This window comes from Spermophilus citellus, assembly GCF_964194105.1.
Source record: "Spermophilus citellus genome assembly, chromosome: 2".
NCBI classification, from domain to species: Eukaryota; Metazoa; Chordata; class Mammalia; order Rodentia; family Sciuridae; genus Spermophilus; species Spermophilus citellus.
Genome location: NC_138183.1, coordinates 215669296 through 215690667, shown reverse-complemented (window position 1 = coordinate 215690667; position 21372 = coordinate 215669296). Strand labels below are relative to the sequence as shown.

General features: G+C 33.0%; 1 protein-coding gene across 1 annotated transcript in view; it reads right to left on the bottom strand.

The window, feature by feature from the left end:
* Positions 1-829: 829 nt before the first annotated feature.
* The window catches only part of SLC17A6 (solute carrier family 17 member 6), a gene marked incomplete at both ends in the record, with an annotated part of 37164 nt that continues 16621 nt past the window's right edge, over positions 830-21372 (bottom strand). The window contains 9 exons of the mRNA XM_081279798.1: positions 830-1165; positions 1941-2068; positions 2461-2571; positions 3014-3146; positions 7943-8092; positions 12072-12214; positions 15482-15568; positions 17055-17142; positions 18109-18223. Coding sequence (XP_081135924.1) covers positions 830-1165; positions 1941-2068; positions 2461-2571; positions 3014-3146; positions 7943-8092; positions 12072-12214; positions 15482-15568; positions 17055-17142; positions 18109-18223 — 1291 coding nt within the window. The remainder of the gene's footprint in view (positions 1166-1940; positions 2069-2460; positions 2572-3013; positions 3147-7942; positions 8093-12071; positions 12215-15481; positions 15569-17054; positions 17143-18108; positions 18224-21372) is intronic.

The window sequence follows — 21372 nt, the reverse complement described above, 5'->3', positions numbered from 1 at the left end:
AAAGTTGTAATAAAAAATACATTGAAGTCTATTTCTTTTATATCTTTTGTTTTGCAAAAAAGTTATGTGATATGCTACATGAAAAGTTGAATTTTATTGAAATGTGAAGTGTTTTTATACTGTTAGGTAATGAATGGAAGAACATGAAGCATACCCCTCACTTTACAAGTTTTCTTTCACAAAAATAAGTGTTTGTGCCCAAGCATTTCATATAAAACACTGCAAGATATCTATTCCTTTTGAGGATCACAAAATATTCCACATTATGCAATCTTGATAATTATTCATTTCAACTTGCTAGCTAATAATACATAATATATTTCTTCAATTGAGTTATATCTCAATTCCATAATTTACACTTAATTTTGTCAACTTCTGATACAACCAATTTGACAGTTTCTTTTTTTAAACACAGAACTTTCTGTATGATATCTTGCAGCACAGGGTAACAAGTATATAAGTGCATTTTGCATGATCAAGTAGCTTTGGCTTCCTAACTTTTGTAAGATGAGATGTGCCAACTGTTTTAGTTGTGCTTTATTAAATGGTGATGAGTTCTAGCGCATATGAATACAATGAATCCTACTTGTTTCTATAGTGAAACCCTAAATCACAAACACAAGAATGGAGGACCAATATGGAAATGATGTAATTTCACAACTTCTACAGATTGCACTTGATGATAATTTCATGAATTTGTTTGATTTCATTTTTACAGCAAGACTTGCCTTGTTGATATGTTTACATGTTTGCATGACATGTTTTTAAATTTTTTGTGCAATCACAATTTAATCACAAACACTAAAAATAAATCCAGCAAGTAGTTTTGTTATGAATAATCATCTCGGTCTTTATAGGTATATGAGTTTTGTACTTCTTCTTGTACGAATTCCTCTTTCTTTTCCCAACCATTAGGCCAACCTCCATTGGCCTGTGTTGTGGCACCATAAGACTTGGTGGTACCATAATTTATATAATTCTGAGTAATGTCCCCTGTTTCCTCATCAAGTTCATCTTCATGGATAAATCCACATTTTTCTTCACTTGTTTCTTCAGGGTCTGCCCAGGGTTGCTTCTCTCCTGAGGCAAATATTGCATAAAATATAACTCCGCCATAGTGGACAAGTGCAGCGATCAGGAAGACATACTGCCACTCTTCACGTGACTGCAGGGACAAGATATGGTACTGTGAGAACAAACCCTAAGTGACTGAAAAGCTTAGCATCTGATCTGAATGCCCCACCATTTTAGTTCTCACTACTACTGGATCTGATCATGCAAACAGTTTTCTAGAACCTTTTTATAAAACTATTTCTTTCATTATTTAATTTTTTAATTAAAAGTTCTAAAGTGAAACTCTAAATATATCTACACCCTGCTGATTTAAAAAAGCTCTCATATTCTCTTTGTATTTTCATATACTTATCTTTTTTCTTACTCCTTTGTTTATATCCTTCTGTCAAACTATAATTTTGAAGCTCTACATATATATTTATAAGGAGACATAGCTAATATTAATATTCTCCCATGGACAACTACAGGAGATTCAAAATTGAGGCTTACAAATAAAGCTGAGAGATCTTCTGCTTGCCTATTTTAATAAGCTAGGGGTAATTGGTTGTTGTTGTTGTTGTTGTACCAGAAACACCAGAAATACATGTTATATACAAGGACATGGGTACACTCCCTAGCACCACAAAAATTTTTAAAAGAAATAGGTGTTAAAAGTTGTCAAAGAACAGCTTGCTTATTGATTGGGAAAGTGGACTCTTTCAGAATTTCTGGGAGAGGTTTCCCTGTGGACCTCAATTATCTTTCCTACTCAGAAATATGGTGACTGAATCACATTCAGAAGGAGCATACCAAGGTAGACATAGTAACTTTTTCCAATCATGACAAAGAATTTTCTATAACTGAATATCTATCCTGGTCCATCTTACCTTATTCTTGGTCATTGCACCAACAATGATAGGGCAAACCATTCCTGACAATGTGCCAACACCATTCGAAATGCCCATTAAGATGCTGGCATATCTTGGAGCAATATCCAAGTGGTTGACGTTGAAGCCTGAAATACACAATAAGCTTTGACTCAGGGAGTCACTGATCTCTTAGAAATAAGTACCTGTAGAGAATCATATCACAGCTCAACACATAGCAGGTGCTTATCATGTTCTGATCATTTAGCTCAGGAATACAGTGGCAATGAATGAGTTATGATTTCTTATTCAGTATTTAACATGTAATGCTCAAGCCATAGAGTAAGGGAAATGTTCTATTAAGAAACAACAGCAAGAAACAATCAGTACACAAGGAAAAAAGTAAATAGTAACACATCTAAATAATATTTCCTAAATGTCTTAACTGTTACTCAACATATAAAATTTAGATATATGTATGTATATAGCCACCAGCCAAAATCAGGACATCATACATATAAGAAAGAAAAATGTGTCTTACCAGATATAGCAAATCCGCTAAACCCCACTGCAAGCACCAAGAATGAGATCGCTACACCTCTAGTATGAGAATAGCCAACAACCAGAAGCAATGTGGCTTCCATGCCAAAACCTTCAGGAGCAAACAATGGAAGTATTTCAGAAACTTGAGTGAATTTGAACAATGAGCCAAAATTGCTAAAAATGTTCATTCTTATTGACCTAGATATTCCACACCAGAAAACTTAAATTTTAAAATGACAATAATAGCAATAAATATGCCAGTGATTGCAGATACCTTCCTTGTGTTTTAATTTTTTAAATACCCAAAGCAATATAAAGTTTCAGTGGTTGGAAAGGTTTAATTACAATGAGTAGAAACAATAATATTATGCAATGCACCAAAACTAGGAGTTATGAAAGTTTGAAAATAGGGAAATACTTTAAAATGACTGCTGAAGGCACAAATTCAGTTGCAATTAATTAGTTTCATCTGTGTAGAAGAAGTTATTCTCTTATGCAGATCAGAACTTACTGAACTAAAACCATGTCCTTACTAGGACACATGCACTTACCACCACAGTTCATGATCTTTCTCACTGTAGTTGTTGAAAGAATTTGCTTGCTTCTTAGAAAATCTGCAATTTGTCCTCCAATAGGCACAATGATTGTCATGACTAAGTGTGGCACAGCAGAGAGCATGCCAACCTGATGAAAAACAAGAAGGGGGAAAGATGTATGTGACCATAAATATGTGGGCAATTCAATGGCCATGGTTTCTGAATCCATCTTCAACTCTTCACGAAAAAAGGGAGGCAAAATGTTGTCTCCAAATGACCTCCTACTCATTCCTAGACAAAGCAATACCTCCACTGAATAAATAATAAAGACCAAGTAAGTTTACTTTGATCCCTTTTGTTCTTCATGAACAAGGAAATTTTTTTAGTGCTATGTTGTGACTCAGTAAATTTTGAGTTCATGAATTAACTGTTATGGATCTTATCATTGAATGATACACATTTGTTTTGTCATTTTATATTCCTACATATGTTTACAGAGATTCATCTTTAGCAAGAGGAAGGAATAGGAGGAGGGATGAAATAGAGAAAAAGTGCTTTTGATACACAACGAGGAGTCTATGTTTTCAAATTCTTAAGGCTAAACATTCTATATTTGCATTTTAAATATACTATATATACATATATACATCATATAAAATGATATTTAAGTTCCATAGACTAAAAGTCCAGAGAGTGCAGATTAATTCTTCAGTATTAGGTATTTTCTGCCAAATATCTATATTTGGGAAATATTGTCAGACAGTATTACAGTTTCTGAACTGAATTTATACTACTTAGCCCCAACTAAAAACTAACCCACAAGCATCAACTTAACATAGATTATATGCAAGGCACGGTTCTCTAGGCATTATGGGACATTATGGGGGCAGGAAGTATAAATAAAATGTATTTAAATTATATACTACTACATATATAGGTAGTAAATTTTCAATGTAACCTATAAGGAAGTTTCTCACTAAGTATACTTTGAAGTATACTTTCTCACTAAGTATACTTCATGCATATGATAAGTAATAGGTAAGTGTTTAGTATTTGTGTTTAAGGATGCTTTTTCAGTTACATTACTGAAGATGTGAGACAAGAATTCTATTTTATTTTAGAATGGTGTATGGTGAACTTAATAATCATGAACTTGAGTTATTGTAATGACTAATTTAGTGAATGATTCTAAGATACTCTAACTGTTTAGGCTATTTAATTCTCTCTTCTCCAAGTGGAAGTCTGTAATGTTATTATTCAGTGAAGAAACTGAGACTTAAAAGGGTTAAGTTTTTGTCAGAGACAAGTTTTAAGTCAATTCTATTTAATTCCAAAGACTAAGCCTTTAACCCATATGCTTAGCACCAAAGTCACTTGATAAAGAAAAATCAAACAATGACAGATAATATACATGAATGTGACTAGTTTAGTTCAAAACCTAGCATTTAGTAGGGACTTAACAAAGGCGAGGTACATAAACATATGGCAAACTGACAATAGGTGAACATCATTGCTTTTGATGATAATATCTTAGAAAAATTCAATGGTTCTTTCTTAGTTGCAGTTAGACACATTTCAAGAAATCAATGTGTAGAAAAAATCCATGGGGTAAATTAAAACATTCTTAAACACACCATATAAAGAGTTGCACAGAATAACATGTCATGCCTTTGATATTCATGAAAGCAAGCTCAAAGATTGGGAGTCACTACATTTCCTAAGCCCACCAAATTAACGTGCATTATATCCCTGTATATGAGACATCTGAAAAATTCTTAAATTGAATTTTCTCTGCTATTTACTATCTATTCAAGTAAACATTTTCATTACTTTGAATAAAAAAGGAATGAAGCTATAATTATCATTTATTCATTCTTTCTGAAAAGCGTGGTGTAAAGCATTGTGGGAAATGCAAAGAGCAGAAACTCGTTAATGAGACAGAAGTTTTGGAATCTTTTAGTGCACTGACTTAACATTGTAAGGTATGGAATCTCTTCTTCCATAAGCAATATATAGAGGTAGTCTGTATGTGACCTCAACAAGGCCACAGACATTTCAAAACTTCATGAAAATTTTCCAAGTGTCTTCTCATCTTTTAGTGATTTATCATAAATATGCATTTGACACATGATCAGACTGATCAAACCTTTCTTAAGAGTATCATAATTTATAATGATCACTAAGAAGTTTGCCAATTATTTTAAGATGGCCCAAGAGTAGGGTAAATGCTTTAGTTCTATAACTGATTCTTTTTTAAATTTTTGTTCTTTTTATTTATACATGACAGTAGAGTATGCTTTGATATATTTATACAAATATGAAGTACATCTTATTTTCATTAGGATACCAGTCTTGTGATTGTATATGAGATGGAGATTCACTGTGATGTGTGTGTGTGTGTGTGTGTGTGTGTGTGTGTGTGTGTATATAAACATTGGAAAGTTAGACCAGATTCATTCCACTTCTATAACTGATTCTTCATGGAAACTTCAGGTCATTAGATATTGCCACATCTTCCTCTTTATTCCTCTGGGTCACAGTTTGGATGGAATCCTTCTGATATATATTCTGTTTAGAAATTGGCAGGATGCACCATAGCAAGTAGCACTGATTCAATACTATTTTTCTTCCCCAAATTATGAAGGTCAAAAGAAACATATATCCTCTCTCATTTGGCATATCCCCAAATGCTATTTAACCCTAGTATTGGGCTTCTCCTCATATGCCATTCTCAAAGAGACTGAAAATTCTTTCATATTGGCATAGGCTAATATAATATTATATATATGTACATATATATACACATATATCACTTTAAACCTATAGCTCACTTACAAAGTTAACTTATATGTATATAAATGTTAGTTCTAACATATAAAACTATATTATATAGTTAACTTACATATGTATTCTGTCATAACTGAGTCATTATATTGGAATGAATATTAAGCCCTTGAACTTACAGTTTTTTCTGTAGGATACCCAATTTCATGAAGGTTTGAGAGAGTAAACTTCCATGTGAATATTTTATTTCATTTAAAATTTGCTAACTGAAACACTATGTAGAACTCTAATGAAAATAAGTAAATAAATGAAATTTGCTTCAATTTTGAAAGCTGGTATCAATACCATTATTCATAGAAAAAAGTAAATTGAGACTGAGAATTAATAAAAACCTATCCCAATGTTGTGTATTAATTTTTCATTATAGAACTTGGATTCAAAGCCACATCAGCCTCAATCCAAAACCTGTGCTCTAAGTCTTCCATTATTTCCTCTGCACATTTTTCAAGTAAGACATAGATGCTTTTTTCCAGTCTAATCAAAATGTTTAGACCAATCTCTGTGTATAGAAATTATCCACAATTTTAGCTAAGAATACAACAGTGAATTAAATACATCAACCCATCTGATTATCATGTTTAGTTTTTGCAAAGCATCATTGATTATATCCATGCTTTTTGAATTCATTGGAAATAGAAGGCCAAAATGACCACACAGTTTCATTAGCATCACTTGGCTTCTTCACTCTCCCCCAGGAGACTAGACTTTATTAATAGCCTCCCAGTGTCAATTTGTCCTAGATTATGAAAATGGACTCACACCTTCAGCATCCTTTGTTGAGAAGTGTTACACCTCTCAGAGCTCCCAAAGGCTACCCTGCAATGTTTGATCAGCTCCAGAGAGAAGAGCCCTGTCTAAAGCAGTCATTCTTCTCAGGGATGGAGGAAACAGTTTCCTTAGAAACAGGGATTACAAAAGAGCTCTTAGAATAGCTACTCCTAAACTAAGATTTTCTTCAGTCCCAGGCCTCAGATAGTCTTTCAAGTAGAGACATAATATGAATAACGAGAGCCCAGCTGGTCTTATGTAATGACATGAAATAAAAATGGCAAGACCATTGCTGGCACAGACAAGCGTATTCAGGACTCACCCAAGGGCTTGGCACAGAGATGGCATTCAATAACGTGCTAAATGTTTGAATGGATCTAGGGCTTACCTGAATTTAAATAGCATAGTAAAGGGAAATGAAATAGAAATCAAATAATCAAGGGGTAAATTTGATTCTGTCACTTATTACTAGCATGGTTTTAGGTAATTTTAAATAATTTCCTTAGTTCCTGTTTGCCTATCAGTTGAATAGTAATGATGATAGTTATTCAGTGGGTCAAACAAACAATATTGTTCATGAATATGAAAGAACTTATAAATTTCAAATCCTGATATCAATATAAGGTAGTATTGCAAGTTCATTTCAACCCTATAGAAAAATCTCAAAATCATTATACTTCCATAGTTGTGAACCAATGTCTGCAGCACTAAACATGTTGTGCTATAATTGGTAACTTAGTTTTTGTCTGTAGCACCAAGTTGTGAACATTTGGGAGACAGAAACCATGCTTTTACATCTAAACAACCTCACACAAAGCTTCATATTCTATGCTCAACAAATGCTTGTGAAATTATATATTTTGATTAACAAAACAAGAATATTTTCTTTTTTTTAGCTAAACTTACATCTTTAATTGGACAGATCTCTGAGAACATGGAAGAAGAGCTACATTGGTAATTACATAAGTAAAATTTATTTTGCTTTGATTGAAATAACTTTTTGTTTACTGTTATGTTATGTCTGACTTCAGACTCCAAGAAAGTTGTGTTATCTATGTCAAAAAGCTGCACTAGTCCTCAGACCAATTGGGAGATAAGCTCTGTAGAGTCAGACAATGGTATTCACAGGACTAGAGAGCAACTTCTCACAGACAGCAGAATATAGTAGTACACTCAAACACTTTACTCAGCCTCTATTTGCCAGTAGTTATTTGTGGAATGAATAAATGAATAACTCAAGAAAGTCACAGGATAAATTGATGGCAAAAGTAGTTAATGCTATCTTAAATATAAAAGTCATTCACTATTTAAATAAGGTTAATTTTCACATACCTTGCTAATTTCAAATCCAAAGACTTCTTCAAAATATGCTGGCTGACTAATAAGCAATAAATAAAAAGTCCAGCTTCTGCAGAAGTTTGCAACAATTATTGCATAGACTGGCATAGATGTAAAGAATTTCCTCCATGGAGTCTTGAATTTCTGAAATTTGAAAAACACAGTTATTTAGACCATTTTTAATATTTTCTAATTCAAATTGAACTAATAGGTGCTGTCCATTTTCAGGATGCATATGATGGAGCATGAGTAAGAGTAGGCAGGAAGTAGAGAATTGACCATTCAAAACATCAGTTAGCCTTATCTGTATGAATAATCTTTGGAAGAAGAAAATAAAATATGCAACTCTTATTCTGATTAAATTGTTTCAATTTAAGAATATGCAAAATTCCATTGATAGAAAATTAAGTCCAGAAGCATAGATTCTAAAATTCTTAGCAGTTTTTTTTCAGCTAAATACTCACTGCAAAATCAGTGACCTTGTGATGTCCAAAATAATTTTTTAAAATATTGCAAATTAAATGTAGTTGGTAAAAGGAATAAATGAAAAAGTTAAGAAATGCAGTATTTGAGATCCTGTCTTAAGCCAATTATTCAACTACCTACATATAAATTCTCTTGATAGCTCATGGATATTAATAAGTTCTGTGACAACAGAGTACAAGGTTCTATCAAAGTTACATGATCTGCAGCTAGGTTAAAATATTTGACCATCCAGCACACTGTGGACATATAATTAGTTACCTATAATATGTTAACATTCAAAATTAACAATCTGAATATGATTGCCTTTGTTTAGGATACCCTTTAAGAACTTAAAACTAGAATATTTAAAATTTTTTCAGAAAGATCTCTTATATTCCCAAATACTCTCTCAATTACTTTATTTTGAATACTAACATACAATTTGCAAAGAAACAATAGCCTAAAATAACTACATTTAATATTAGGTTTAGATCTTTGATCTGATCAAATTACTAAAACAGGGGTAAACAGTATTTTAAACTCAGACTTAGTAATTTTTCCTAGATGTATAACCTCAGAAATGTTAATATTAATGTGACTATAATTAGCTTTTTAAATGCTTTTTAATCAGAAGTTACATTGTGGTGATAACAAATATGTGTAATACAAAAAAAGAATCAAAACAAAACAAAAAAAATCTATCCTAATAATACATAATGAGTACTATGACTTTAGACAAAATTTATAGTGACAGCACCATAGACTGATTCAAAAGTCACAATTTCAAAACTAATTCAATATGTCCAAGGCAAATGGTGCCTGATGAATACACACATTCCACAGATAATAAAAATGGGCAAAGAGAAATGTCTGCATTTCAAAAAATTATCAGAAGCAAATAACTTTTCCCTGTTGAGAAAGTCTTTCTTTAATTCATAGCAGGATCATCTCCCCTAAGAATTCTATTCTTTAGGTGGTAGAGCACTTCATGAAGAATAAGAGAAAATATCTAATGTTATTCCATAAAGATTGTTGGGAGTAAGAGGTGGGTTTATGATATTCTAATAATGCTCTATTTATTAAATTGGCTGTTTGCTTCATAGATATGTTTAATTTATAAAAAATCAGAAATCTGTCTGTTTAGAATTTATGTATTTTTCTATCTGTATGCTACATTTAAATATTATTTTTAAAAACAAAAAGGAGATTTAAGAAACATTACAGTCAATTACAACCCAGGATCCTTAATTGGATCTGAACTCAAATTTAACTGCCAAAATATGTAAATATAGACTGGGTCTCAAAATATGGACAGGATATTAAAAATTGGAATGTGATATAGGTATGAGATAATGTTAGGGAGTAACAGCTAATTGTGTTAGGTATGATAGTAGTACCAAAATTGTGAAGAATATTATTTCTCTAGAGATGCATGTAAAGTATTCATGGATATGGTGTTTTACTTTGAAATTGTTCAGAAAAACAAAAATGAAATAAATATGGCAATATGTTAACAATTGGTACACCTATGTGGCACACAGATCTTCCTGGGTGGGGTATCCCAGACTCTCCTCATTTTTCTTCTGTCCTGACTGAGAAATGCATTCTATGATTCAACTAGCTGTATGTTCTCCCCCAAGGCTGGACCTCAAGCACAAGCCTTAAACATTCCCAGGCACTGATAAAGATGACTAGGTTGATACTCAAAATGCTGAAAGAAAGTGGCCCCAGCCTTGAGCTGAACTCCTTAACCCTCATGTAAACTCTACACAGGCGTTCTCACTGCAGTCATTCACTAGAACACCTGTTCTTCTGCAGTGGACCATAGAGTAGGCTGCAGCACTTTGCAAGTTCACCTAATAAAGGCTTTGGATTGATCTCCCTGGTTTTCAGCGAATCTTTCTTTGGAACCCCGAAGAGTTCCCATCTCTAAATCTTTGGGCCATTCCTTTGTGGGAATTCCCCTGCCACCACTCTTAGGCAACTCTGTACACTGGTTAGGTGGGAGGAAACAATCTGTTACACTTCTTTCTGCTTTGTTATTTATTGAATTTGTTCACAATTCTAAGTTCAAAATAACTAAGATACGAATTATACTTCCATTTGATTCCATTTTTACGTTTACTTTAAAGCTACAGGAACACAGAAAATATCATTAAGAAGTAAAATATTGTACATTTTTAAAGCAATAACGTATAGGAAATGGAAGTTTGGAGATTATTTTACCAACCTATGTGCTTGTTCTTTAGGGGTTTATTTCTGAGAACTAGATAGTCCAAGTTTCTGATTTTTTTGTTTTAAGTATATATGATCTAGACTCATAGTCTTTCAAAAACTGGCAAATTAAAGAAATATGATAAACTAAAGAGGATATATGTTGATCAAAATATTTTTAGCTAGAAATTGAGGCTCTGTTCAGAACTGGTCACAGACCATCTTCTATTTAGCTTCTGCTCATGTGGATATCACAGCACTCTGTAAGCCCTACTCCACCTACCCCCACCCCATTACCATTTGTTTCTCAAGTAGCCACCAATAGAAAGCAACTTTCAGGCCACTTACAGAAGAATACAGAATGAGAAAAGTACTAACACCAAATCTGTCTAGTTCTTGGAATAACTAGAAATTAAGGATTTTTATAATCATGAAAATTTTGCTTCTGGAAGATTGAGATTTCATATTCAGTAAAGGCCAAGATATTCTCAGCAACAATAGAAGATGGGCCTCTTTACCTAGGATATGTCAAAAACAAGGGTTCTCTAACAAATTAAGTGGAGAATAAGAACAGAAATTAAACAAGCTTAAAGAAGGGAAATGAGAGTGTTTGTGTTGTTTTTGTTTTAATAATGCAGATGTTTGTTTCTCATCCAGAGCTCTATACCTTCCAATTCTAAGCATAAAAATTGGAGTAACTCATTCAATGGATGAATTACTGTACATCTCTAGAAAACGCTATTTTTGTTGACCACTTTTTTTTAATTACTCTGTACTATATATTAATGTCACATGAATCCAAACATTTATTTTTCCCCTCTTTGTAGGCAAATCCTGTCAATTATATAATTTGGTTAAATTATAAGAAAAAGCTCACAACATCATATTATTTGACATTCATAAAAATCCTAAAAGATAATGACATTTTATCAATAAATATATTAAAGTATGTTAAGAATATTTTCCATGTAAGCTGTTTATTTCTGGCATTCTAATGCCTTACTATTTACTAATCACATGTAACTAAATATACATGTGTAGAGCCTACATTTAGAATATTCAATACACAAAAATAGACCTTTTCATGGCCAATTTGAAATTTTCTATAACTTAAAAGTACCAAGTATTAATGTAACTTGTTTAAATTGTGGACAATATTGAATTAAAATTGGCTGAGATTTAAAGTCATGGCTATAATACAGGACAAGCTTTAAGATGCTTGAGAAAAGATAAAGGGAAAAAAGGAATATAGATGGAGGAAGTAGCTAGCAATCCTTCCTAAATGAGTCAGGAAGTCTGAATGGAACCCTCCCTCAAAAAAAAAAAAAGGATGATTGTTATCATCTTAGTTTTACTTAATAGAGAATTATAAAACAGCGTGGTTGATAAAGGAAGATGAAATGGGGAATAATAGTAGGAATATACACCATAATAAGGTTCTTACTTCCATTGCACCTAAAAGATTTGCACTCTCTCCAATGCTTTCTTCTATGTACCTACGTTCTTCATCTGTAATAGTAGGATGCTTTGCAGGGCTCTCGTAAGACACCAAAAGCCAAAACATGTACCAGACCATCCCAAAGCTTCCTGCAAGAAACAGTTCAAAATAAGGAAGTCAAAGAAAGCTATCACAAATACTTCATTGAATAGAATGTGCTGAAACAAAACTATAGTAATCTCATGACACATTATGATGGAGAATTTGATTTGAAATATGGCTAATTGACTTTGGCCTCTTCTTCCTATGTTTGCCAATTCAACTTGGAGCTGCCTGAAGTCTGATCCTGTGGTTTTCTCTCTAGGAGTTTTGAATGCACTGATATGCAAACAAATCCCTGTATCTATTGAATGATGTAGTTGGGAAGGTATTCACATATCCATCAAGCATTTACTGAGCATTTCCTACTCCAGAAAATCTGCCAAGTGAGGAAAAAAATACAATGAACAAAACAAATTCTTACCCTCAAATAATTTTCTGAGGGTGAATCTTTTTCATATTTGCCTGCCTTATTTGAAAGTTGCCTGCATTTCCTGAGAGGAAAATGCTCATTCCCTTCTCCTGTTAGCAATTCCTAATAAACAGACTACTAACTAAAATCCAGAAGAATATTTTAATCTAAGTGGTTATATTGCATACCAACGGGCCTCTGTAATCACCGTGGTAACATTTCACACTGTATGTGACAACATACCACACTATTTTCAGCACTGACATTGTCTATTGATTATTCTTTGGGCGAAAGAAATTATAAATTCCATGTTCATAAACAGTGTGCAAGTCTTTTTTTATACCCTCCTTTATTCAGCATTCTCACCATTTTAACATGTTTTTATTGTGCAACATAAATCCATATGCATTAAAAAGAGAAATAATTTCAAGTGATTTATTCTGTTTTCCCAGCGGCTGGACATTTCATTTTTCCTCCTATTGTTCTTTTTGTCCCTTGGGTAAAAATCTAAATGCCCTTGATCTTTCTAATGCTTTATTTTTTGCCTATTCAATCTCTAAAATGTATTCCATAATACCATACAGAGCTTCTGATATGCTGTGTTCCTTTTAATTACTGAACATGGAAGCAAGCATGATTTGGGGCCAGACAGTAAGTGAAAATTTGGAATAATGTAGTGGTTGTAGAATAAGTCTCTCCCAGATCCAAATGCAGGTGGTGTCCCTAGTTAGTTATACAATCCAAAGAGTAACTAAATCCCTCTAAACTGCCACTATAAAATGGAACATATTTCATTTTTATAATATTGTGGCAAAAAGAGGTTAACAGTGGTAATCCTTTAACTTCAACTGTAATCCAGGACAGGGAAGGGCACATATTAAGTATCCAACAAAGGAGAGTACCCATAATTCAATCATAATTACATTACCACTAAATGAATTCATCTTGTGTGTCATATACTCTCCTAATTGCTCTGCATGTATTATCTTTTCATCTTACTCTACTGTACAATTTTTACCTTGTTAATTCAAAATACATAAATATTTAATGTGTAGCTCAAGACCCAATTTTTCTTGGAGACAGAAAGTAAGCAAGTACTATGAGATTTTCAGATTACAGTTTTGTATCCTTCAATGATAAATATTAAATGAGATAGAACTTGAAATGAAGAGACTAGATTCATGATAGATTACCTAAATTAGTATTCTCTCCCCCATGAAAAAAGTATCAAGATTTGAAGACAAATGCTTATTACATTAAAGATGCATCATATATTCAAGTAAGTAATGAACAAAAAGGCACAAAAAGAGGTTAAAAAAAAAAGAGGGCTTCATGTCTTCATGTAAACCAAAACTATACATTCCAAACAATTTCTTTTTAAGTTGGTTACATTATGAACTACTTTGAAGATCTAAGGCGAAGTATGCATTAAAATCTAATGAAAAGATCTCCCTAGAAAAAAATATAAACAACTTCACATTTGTCTTAAAATCAGAATATTCATGAATCAAAAACCTATCTACTGAATGGATTACTCAGAATTAAAAGAGAATAAAGTCATGACATTTGCAGGTAAATTGATGGAGTTGGAGAATATAATGTTAAGTGAAGTTAGCCAATCCCAAGAAGCTAAATACTGGATTTCTTCTCTGATATAAGGATGCTGATTCATAATGCGGATGGGGGGAGCATGGGAGAAATAGACAAACTTTAGATAGGGCAAACGGGAGGGAGGGGAAAGGAAGGAACAGGAGGATACGAAAGACGGTGGAATGATATGGACATCATTACCCTAAGTACATGTATGAAAACAAAAACAAACAAATAAACCAAAAAACTATCTATAATCTTTGACCAGAAGAGCCCCTATTGTAAAATAACATCTAAGAACATTCTGTATTTGTTCTGATGAGAACATTTCAAAATGGGAATGAATCAGGGAAAATTTGGAAGCATCCCAATACTGTTCTATGGCATGACTTCATTAATATTTCAGATTATCATACCCATATTTAAAGATGATGTTAATCAGAGACAACAGCATTGGAATTCAGCTATCTAATACTACTGCTTTCCTTGCTATTAAAATGCCTCTTAGAGCGATTTTAGGGTATTTTAAAGCAGTAAGCTTTTGTCTTTTTGATAGCATGTTTAGATTTAGGGTTTCGATTTACACTTCAATGTGGGGGCTTAATTGCTTTTAAGTATGGGGAAATGACAACTAAGATGTGTTGCTGCAGGAGCTAATTTCTGATATTTCATCACAGATTTGAAATGTGGCATTAGCACTACTACCATCTTACACCTCCCTCTCCCTGTTCAGTCTTAAGAAGGTAGAATCAAGGAAATGACCAAGAAACAATAACAAAACAAAACAAAGAGTGGTGTGTTTCTGCCTCTTTTCTCCTTGTCAGCTTTAACTCAAGAGCTATCCTTTATCATCATAACCAAAAACATATTTCATACATTACAAAGTCTTCATCAGCAATGTACTTGTTTTATTTTAAAATAAGAAATAGCAATGTAGGCAAAGTAGCAGTTATAAAATATTTTCTTCAACCACAGAATATAAGGAAAGAATTCTTCTTTTAATTAGTTCTAATCAGTTATACATTACAGTAGAAATCTCTTTGATTCATTGTATACAAATGGAGCAGAATTTTTCACTTCTCTGGTTGTACATGAAGTAGAGTCACACTATTCATGCAATCATACATGTATGTACCTAGCATAATGACGTCCATCTCATTCCACCATCTTACTACCCCATTGTCCCTCCGCCCCATTAAGGCAAGAAAATGAGTGAATACAGAAAAATACACTTAGTGACCTCGTTGCCTACAGCCATATTTCTTTTAGCCTATGCATATTTCATACAATTCTACCATAAAGAATGGTAACATACCATAGACATAAAATACTGAAGACCAGCCAGTGTACTGTACAAGAATACCAGCTAAAGGCATTGCAATTACAGCCCCAGCATAAGAACCTAAAGTAGAAAGAAAGAGGAAAGTCAGTGAAATCAATAGAAATTCGAATTCATCTCACATTCTTGGGTTGGTTCACACAGTCACACATGTTCACCCAGTTCCATGTGCAGTCATACATATACTCATGTGTGCATGTGTGTGCGAGTGTGTGTGTGTGTGTGCGCGCGCACGCGCGCGCATTCCTATACGGAATATAGAGCTATACAGTGAATAGCACCCACCTACCCAAGACACAAAATAGATTCAAAAATAAACAAATGTGTATGTTAGATGCTATATGTGTGCTGGGCTGAGAGCAGAGTGTTTCAACATTAACCAGACACTGGAGATCTGTTCTTGAAGGTCGGGTAAGTATCTCCTTGTAGCAGAATCATACAATTTCAGCTTTACATAGTGTTTTTTTTTTTAAATTCATTTTAAAACTTACCAAAAGTTATTGTGAAAACAATAACTTAGTTGTGCAGACAAATATGGCAATATTTATGTCTATGACGTATGCACAAATGTTTATAAATGCTATAATTATAGGTAATAACACTGCTAATCTTTCATTATGGTTAATGTCTCATTTCCTATTGTTAGAATTATTTGCAATAATCCTAATCCTTGAATTTTGCAAAGGATTTATATTTTCTCTTTGTTTGATTTGGAAAACTGTTTTCTTGCTTTGAAGTTTTGGTGTAAAAATAAAGAACCCAAGCACTCTTCAGACAAAAAAAGAAAGAGAAAGAAAGAAATTTTGATCATATTGATTGTCTTAAGGATTTAAAAGTTAGCAGTGAACCAAAAGTATTTTCAGAGTAGCCAAAAAAGCATTGAGTTTTAAAAATAGAGATTGAAGTGCAATAAATGTTTATTAATTATCTTTCTTAAAATAGCGGTAAATCAGTTTTATTCCCTAAGGCAAAATTTTTAATGAACAGAAAATTATGGTACCATTACTTATGAAACTAGTTGAAAACCATATTAATTTTAAATTATTTTATAGGGTATTTGATTTGGATTTTTATCAATTTTGTCCATTAAAATTCTAGCAAATAGCTGTATCAAATATTACTTCTAATAAACTGTGAGACTATAATGCCATATAGAATTCAAAATAAAATTAATGTTTGCAAACATAAATCCACAGATGTCATTTGTTTATATGTTCACTTTTCCAAATGTGTTTAAAATGTATGTGCTTTGTACATTTTTATGTCTAACTGTATTAAAAAGAACTAACATTGTGAATCTCAAAATAATAATAGAAAAAAATAGTGGAATAAAAACCAACCATGACTATATTTAAAAACTAGAAGAAATGGATCAACTCCTAGAGAAATACAAAACAGAAGAAATAGAGAGTTTGAGGGAACTAATAAGAACTGATGAAATTGAAATGATGTTCAAGAACTTAACCCCCTGCCAAATCCAGAGAGTTTACTGGGTCAAGTTTCGCACATTTTTAATTCTTATTCAAGGTTTTCCTAAGATTTTACTCACCACAAAAGGAGGTGGTGGCCAGCCTACTTCTCTCCAGAGGAGGGGCCCATTTGCTCCATATCCCATGACATGCCGGGTAGGTGACACCCTGCAATGCAGAAGATAATTATCACCATTTAGGATGCAGAGTCTTGGGAAAAGAAGCACGTCTCCTTGGCAGAGGCTGTTTCCTAAAGGATGGTCCCAAGATATTAGGGAAATCTGCTACACACAGGTCCTCACTAATACCCTGAAATTTCATTTTAAAATCTTTCAGTTCAGACTATGCGCTACACAGATCTTTTTTCAGTGACTTGTTCGAATGTTCGTCAAACCTCAGGTCTTTCTTCCACCTCATATTTTTTCTGATTAAGGCAAAATTTAAAAAAAAAACCTCATATTAATCAAGTTACAAGTAATTCTGAACAGTTTATGAAATTTGGGGAATTTTTTGTGAGTATTAAATTCAGTGATTCCTCAAAAAAAAAAAGAATCTATATAAAAGAATCTGAGGCTTAGAGCCTTGGAGTTTATACTTCCTGATAGTAGTGTCTAGAACTTAAGATACTTAAAATAATTAACCTTTTTCTATTATTTTGATGTCATTACTTTTAAGTAGAGAGGAGGTTTTTCCAGTGTCTAAATATTTTAGATTACTTATCTAGTTCTACCATACTCCGTGGATAGAGAAGGGGCAATAGGTAGGACCAACTCAAGTATTTAAATGATATTCTTCCAATGTCTGCAGACAGATGAAACAAGAACAAATCACTACCATTAGATGCCCAAAGTATATATTCAATGTATTATATCAGTGGATACTTATGATTAAGGACATTGAGGACTTACTATAAAATGCCCAAGGGCTGGGAATGTAGCTCAACAGTAGAGTGTTTGCCTATTGTGTGTGAGACCCTCAGTTTGATCTCCAAGTATCTAATTACCTAACCTTTCCAGTATTACATTTTGATAAACTGTAGTTCGACTTAATAAAATATATTTATTTAGACAAAGACAAGTTAGTAGTTCTCAAGAACAAAATAATCTAAAATGATGTCATTCTATAGTTCCATACCTCAACAAGTCCCTGCAATATTCTAACAAAGATAACACATCCATAATGCACTCTGGCAGCTGATGGGATTAGCATATTTAGGGTAGAGGTAAGAAGAATGGCAGCTCCAAAAACCCTGAAATAGAAAAGACAGAAGACTCTTTGAATGATTCATCATCATATAGGCACAGAGCTCAATTTCTCAGGTCAAGTTAAACACTTAATCAACAATTATAATTTTACAGTAGTTTTTTTTTCTGAAATAATAAAATATATTCTGGACTTGATTGGTTAGCCATTGTAAACGCATACTTCAACTCTCTAAGAAATATACATCATTCGATGCACAAGAAATAAAAGAAGAATCTAATAAACCTTACTTATTATACTTACTTATATTATACTTACTTATTTTTGTCATAAATCTAATTGCAAATTGAAAATGTTTAATGAATCATTGAATATGTATTTGGCCCAAATCTCTGTCTATAATGTAAGTTGTTTAAGGGCAGAGCCTGTTTTTCAAATCAATTGTTTTAGCCCCAGCACTTGGCACAGTGCCTGACACACAGCTGGTAGTCACTGAAGGGTTGTTGAAAAACAATGATTGCATAAGTGGAGTCTGGCCTCACATTATACAAGTTTGCAACTTTGTAGAAACTGCATATACATAGAAATTACAAAAATGGAATCATATTTTAAATGCCTCACAAGAAATCTAATGATTACATATTATAGCACATGTTTTTATAATACAAATAATCATACTTAATATATCTTTTTCTATTACACCTTATTTTTCTTTCTTTTTTTTTTTTTTGAGGGGTGGGGGTTTAGGTAGTTGGAAAGATCCTGTTAGAAGCACAACTCCAAGATCATACTTACACACAATTCAAGAAAGAATTGCTACAAATATGGGGCTAGACACCTAACCCATTTGCAAGTAAAAATTCTATTCTATTTCATCATTTAAAAAGAGCTTCTGTAATTTTCACACTATGGAACAAAAATGTCCCTCAGCTGGGGAACTTAAGAACTATGCCCTTGCAGAGTTGTTTTGGGTACATACTATTTATAATGAACTGACTCTGTTTGGGGCTAGTTTTATCAGGTCACACACACTGATCTCCAAATTCAGTGAAGGTTAGCTGCCTCATACAATCTCAAATTGTTCCAGGGGAAGCATTTAAACTGTTAAAAAGCATAATTGTTAAAAACCTGGATTTCTGAGAAGGGCCTTGAGTAATATTAATTTGTTCCCGAAATTTGATAGGTGACTTTATAAAGGGCTGAATGGAACAGCTCTTTTATCGTCACTCATAGGACTCATCAAATACTGTTGTGTAAAAATATATGCAGGCTATGTCCACTTCCCCTCTGTGGTTTCTCTCCAGAGACAAATCATCACTAATCAGGCAAGTATTCTATTTCCTGCTTCCTCTGTCACATCTGTGTAAATAGATATCTTTGGGTTTGAGTCAAAGATAATATTGCATGCTAAGGTTTGAGGGGGAAAATATCTTTTTGTCTACATTTGCCTAACATGTGTACGTCTCTTCTTGAAGGTATTATGCATAAATTTTATTTTGTATGACTAACTTTCCACCATCACTTCCCCTCTCCTAGTTTAAAGGGATGTAAAACAGTACTGACAGTAGATAAGCTGTGAGAGATGAATTTTACTCATTCTTCCTCTTAGATTCTCTCAACTTCTATACTACTGACATTTAGGGTTAGACAATTCTTTGTTGTAGAGTGTGGGCCTGCATATGGCATGATGTTTAGTAGCATCTCTACACACTAGTTGCAAGTAGTATGTCCCCATCCATTCCCATGTTATAACAACTAAAACATTTCCATCAATTAACAAATGTTTCCTGGGGGACATCATCATCCCCCTCTCCCCGCATAGAGTTGAATCAATTATGAACTATAATCAAAATTAATGAGTGCTTATATGACTTGGTGGACATCATGCTAACATTTTACATGCCATAAAATCCACAACTAATTAACACAATGACACAGGTATTATTACTATACATATAGAAATTAAGTTATACATAAGTGAAGTTACTTGTTCATGTTGTTAACCATTTCTAAATAAGGGATGCCTGTTACAGCTCCTGTTCTATCTTATTTCCAGGATGGTGAGTTTTGCCAGAAGATTTATATCTGACAATGCAATTACTACACAGTTAGTAATGAACTTCAGGATTCTAACTATAAATTAAATATCAATATTCATACTATTATTTCTGAAATAATATGCCAGTAGATCACTTCCAATGTTTAATTTCCACACTTCCTCTGAACAGTGTTTCTAACAATATGATTTCATGATATCATCTAAATGCTTTCAAGTTCACTAATCCCTTTAGCTATGCTTTTCATTATTAGTTTCCATTGCTTCTGAAAATAAATCGACTTTATTCTGTTTAAGGATAAAATCTACCAAAATTTGCATTGCCTCATTTTATCTAATTTTATGTAACTGCTATCCAAATTAATATCCAAATAATTAAAATTCTGATTATCAAACATTTTGCCATGTATGAGACTCCTTTATACTTTCTTTTACTATACAGCTAAAATTGAAGCAGCCTCCCTCCTCAACATTCATTTATTCATTCACACATCTAGCCTGTGTGAGATTATATTTAGAGTAGAGCAGTATGCTAGAGGAAGAGTGCTAAGATTTGCAGAGTACTTACTATACTTTTCCCACCTATATTACCTCCTCTAATTCTTACAAAACCTCTCTGTGTTAATTTTCCTTTCCTTTAACAACTAAGGAAATTGAAACAGATTGGCCCAGAAAATAGTAAATGCTGGAGCTGAGATTTGAATCCAGAGATATCTGAAATGAAAACATGTGCTCTTTCATATAGAAGATGCAGTCAGACACTCAGAAAGATAAGGATGGGTTCCTGTACTACAGGACAGAGAAAGAGAGAACCAAGAGACAACATGTGCTAAAGGCCGTAACAGAAGTACAAATAGAAACCCAACGAGAGAAAAGCTCATTTCAGTTGGATTGACCAGGAAGCATACCTTTCACAGGAAAACTTTCTAGCTAGGCCTTGGGAGATGAATATTAAAAGAAAGAAATTCTGAAAGAAGAAACAGATCAGCACAGTTTCAAAAGTAGAAGAGGATCCATTATATACAGTGGTGCATCTTTAACAATGGGACTTGTACTAAGAGACGCATTGCTGATGATTTTAACCTTGTGCAGACGTCAAAGTGTACTTAAACAAACTGTTGTGGCTACAATATAATCTT